The following is a 4177-nucleotide window of genomic DNA, read 5'->3' as shown; positions in this document are numbered from 1 at the left end:
TGGCTGCACTCAGTGCACTCACTCTTACTTTTTTCCAGCAAAGGCTCATTCCTCAAAACATCTTGTTCTTTGAATAATGGCCATTTTTGGATGTTTTTCTTTGATAGTCTTAGGCTCAGCAGATTGCTAGTACTACTGTGTACCAGGCCTTCCCCTGAGAGACTCGGCAGTGGGTGCATTGCTGGTAACTGCAGCAGTTTGAGTCCATCATTTTCTTCTGAAATTTTCAGAAGCAAAATATATTGCTCTTCCCACAGTTTTTCCTATTGAAGTCTATGGAAAATTAGAAGTAAATTCACAAATGTAGCTCTTCCATTGTAGACAACAAAAATCCTTTTTGAGGAGAACTTGAAACCACATCAATATTTCTGTATTTAATCCCTCAAATTATTTTTGCTAGCTAATAAGTAATTTAAAGAAAGTTTACATCAAAACGTAGGTTCTAGGGTATTACTGTGCCTGCATACTGCAGGTTTATATGCAACAGCTAAAATATACTTTTGATCATGCTCTTTAGCAAGCATATCAGGCTGGTCATTTAGCATTAGGTCTCGTGTAACATGAGGCTCTTAAACCTTATGAACATAATCTTCCATTTTGCTTATAAATCAATAATAATGGTGCATTTGACTTTTAATTTTCTATGTTCTTCAGTTTCAGAACTAGGACAGCAGATAAATGCACAAGTACCTAAGGGAATCCCAGGTCCATCTCAGACTGTCTCTTTTCCTAAAAGATTGCATATGCTGACAAAATGCATATTGTGACTTTCCTTCTGCATTTCTCATTTATAAGGTTTCTGGAGATGCACTCCAAAGACACATTTCTTATTTAGAAAGAAAAATTTTATTCAAAGAACAAATAATGAGTCTGAACATTTGCTTATTCCAAAAATGTGCTTTTTCACATGGGATCACAGGACCAATCTGCTCCTCTGTAGCAGCAGCAAAGCAACTTTTCCTGCTGTTAAATTATTACATCTTCTCTCTGCAAAGTTTGCCATCAGAGAACTGCACAGGGAGTGAAGGGACAGTGACAGAGGTGGAGTGTACCACACCAGGTAAAACACACTTCTTCCCATGTAAAAAAAGCAAAGCAGTGCCCAGGAGCAATTCTGGTGGTCAGGACTTCATGGTCCCCTCCACCCCCCGTGCACCCCTCAGCTCCTGGCTCTCTACTCACGGCCAGCAGTGGCTGTCCCTGTGGCCTGGACAGTGTGGTCTGACAGACAGGGGGTTCTGAGCCTGCTAAGGAACCTAAAACAGAAACCTTTCCAGAAGAGCACAGTGGAAAGATTCACAGATACAGAGCTCCACTGCATCGTCAACTATCCCAGCTGATGCCTATGTATCCTACATTTTGTATGGAATTCTGTGCATTTTCTCCCACTCCAAACAGGGGTTAAAAAAATGGCCAGTACAAGACAAATTAAATCATCTCTCTAATTACTTCTGGAAAGCCAAACTCCTCCTCTGACACTTTCAAGCTTTATCTACTGCTGTGTCTTGGCATACCTCCTCTGTCCTGGTTCTGTCCTGGTTTGCCTACACCCTCCTTGGGTATATTCTCACTATTAACTAAAGGTTAATACAGAACACGCTGGTGTGGCACCCCGTGTGGGAGCTGCAGCTCAGCAGCCTCCTGTCTCCCCTGCATTTGCACTTCTGGTCTCTGCCAGAGTTTGCTCCAGTTCTGCTGATCCCGAGGATTCAACACTGCCTCGTCTAGTAGCTATGAGTTTCCCGAGACTACTCCCAGCTGTGGGAATTGTCCCAAAACATCTCTGCTGTTGGACTGCCTTAGCCAGCATCTCTAAAATGCAGGCTCCAGGTGACTGACTTCCAAGTAAGAGGAGCTGAATGGGTTTAGACAGATTAACATTCTAGCAGTAAGTGGCAGTCATTCCAAGGAGCTAAATCAAATTCTCAAGTGCTCATTAGCAACAGGGGAGAAAGAAGAAGGAAAAAAAAAAAAAAAAAAAAAAAAAAAAAAAAAAAAAAAAAAAGAAAAAAAAAGGCGGGGGGGGCGAGGAGTGAGGGAAAAAATAGTTTGAGAACATAAAAAGGAATGAGCACATAATGGAGAGACTTGGTGGAAGCTGTTTTTTTCATTAGAGTTTTTCATTGACGGCCATCTCCCTGAAAGAGCAGGTGGTGGGGTGCTGCTGCTGCACGGCATTTCCTTGTGACACAGAGTACGAGGGTGCATTTGACCCAGGGTCAGTCCAAGTTCCGAATCAGCCCGGTGGGTTCGGCTGGCAGGATGTGCTGGCCATGATGCACTTCAGGGCAGGGGAAGCTACCGCAGCTGCCATGGGAGGACTGCTCTGCACCCTGAAGAACAAAACACGGGTCTGCTGCGATGAGTTCACTCGGGTCATCCAGCGCACTTCGTGTGCTCGCAATAATTTGTCTGTTTGGAGTGTCCTAACAGGACAGAATTGCGACAATCGTTGTGAGGGGGAGGTAAGGAGGGCGCTCACCGCTGAGCAATCCGGACAAGAAACACTGCTCTGTCTCGGGGCGTGCAGGGCCGGCGGCTCCCCCGCGGGTTCCAAACGGCATGAGCAGGACGGCACAGCGGCCCGGGCCCGGCACAGCCCGGCACAGCCCGGCCCGGCCCGGCCCGCTGCGCTCCGCTCCTGCGGGGCACGGCCGCCCTGCCCGCGCCGCGCCCCTGCCGGCACCCGCCGCCCCTCCCCTCCCGGCGCTGTCCTCGCTCGGGAGCAGGGCGAACCGCGGGTCCCAATCCTGCCAGCGAGTGGAATAGTTTACATTTATACAAAATATTTACGGTTTTTTCTCAAGCTTGTTTTCCTGGAGCTCTGCAAATCATGCAAACAGATTTTTGCAGTTTAGGCAGTTGCACTGCAGGACTTCACCTGTTCTCACTAAAAGCATATGAAAAGGCGTAAATAGGAAAGGTTTGGAATTATTAACAACTTGTCCCATAAAAGTAAAATCAGCTCTACCTTAGTGCAGAGAGAAGTCCACATTTACCTTTTTCATTTCAGAAAAAGCAGAGGCAAATCCTGCCCCAGGTTCCCTTTGCTGCTTGATTTACTCAGAGAAATATTTTCACTGCTGTTTCACACAGCACTAATGAGTTTAAAACTCAGTGGGTTCACAGCAGCTGAACAGCAGCGAGAGCACAGCCCTGAACTGTACCCAGCTACAGACTCTCCTTCAGGAGAGGAGGAAAACCCAAAAGCACTCTGCAGCCTTGAATGCTTGAAGAAAAGTTGTCTAAGGGTTTGGTTTAAATCAGGCACCCACACCTGGCTTTGTACATATCAGAGTTCCTGGTGCCAGCCCTCCCAGGTTCTGCTTGGCTGCTGGCTCATGCTGCTCCATTCCCTACACACTCCACCTGCTCTGCACAGTGTGCTTTGCCTAAATGAGGCTCACCCTTGGCACAGGAGCACGATGGAAAGTGCCTGGGTGTTCTGGCAATAGAGTCAGCATTAAGCCTGGAGACAGTTGAATACATTCCTTTGACCAGCACCCACATTTTTCAATGCCTTTTAGAAAGCGGCTTTCACTGAAAAAAGAAACAGCAGCAAAGAGATCAAGATGTCAGGAAATACTTTTGCTGACTTGGTGTGAAGAAAATATTTTTCTTATCCAAAGCAGCAGAAGAAGCTGAATAAGTCACTTGACCTTCCTTCCTTTCCTCTCCTTACCCTCTAGGCCTTCTGCCTCTGCAAAGGGCATTTCTTCAGCCATTTGCCATCCTGTCTAGCACATTTCTTCACTATTTTTTCCCTTACATAGTCAGCTCCTTGGAAAATTCAAAACACCTCTTGATTTGCTCCTACCTTGTACTGATGGGCATGGCAAAGCCTTCTCCTTGGATCCATCACACACACAGTGGTTATAGAATTTTGCATAAACAGTAGCTGAAACAACAGCAAGTGAGTTTTCTTTCTGGTATTCTGAATCTCTCTGCTATAGTCTCAATAGTCTACAAGCTGCAAATTTGTGGATCTAACCCCATTATGCTTGAAAGCACTGCATACTGCAAAAATTCGTGCAGGAATTTGAGTCATTTTGCTAGGAAGTGTCATGCATAGCTCCCATGATCACTGTTACAAAGTATGATCCTAATTAAAAGAAACCCAAAGCACAAAAAGCACCCTTGTGTTTAGAATCCTGGTAGTTTGCTAGTGTAAATTATT

General features: G+C 45.6%; 1 protein-coding gene across 1 annotated transcript; it reads right to left on the bottom strand.

Moving 5' to 3' along the window:
* Window positions 1-823: 823 nt before the first annotated feature.
* On the bottom strand, window positions 824-3259 carry LOC134552521 (myosin heavy chain IB-like). Its single transcript, XM_063401201.1, has 3 exons — window positions 3000-3259; window positions 2483-2750; window positions 824-2333 (listed from the first exon to the last, which is right to left on the bottom strand). The coding sequence occupies exons 1-3, from the start codon at window positions 3006-3008 to the stop codon at window positions 2299-2301; spliced, it is 312 nt and encodes a 103-aa protein (XP_063257271.1). The 5' UTR covers window positions 3009-3259; the 3' UTR covers window positions 824-2298.
* Window positions 3260-4177: the final 918 nt, after the last annotated feature.

Source organism: Prinia subflava, chromosome 7, assembly GCF_021018805.1.
Source record: "Prinia subflava isolate CZ2003 ecotype Zambia chromosome 7, Cam_Psub_1.2, whole genome shotgun sequence".
Classification (NCBI taxonomy): domain Eukaryota; kingdom Metazoa; phylum Chordata; class Aves; order Passeriformes; family Cisticolidae; genus Prinia; species Prinia subflava.
This window is presented reverse-complemented; position numbering and strand designations above follow the sequence as displayed.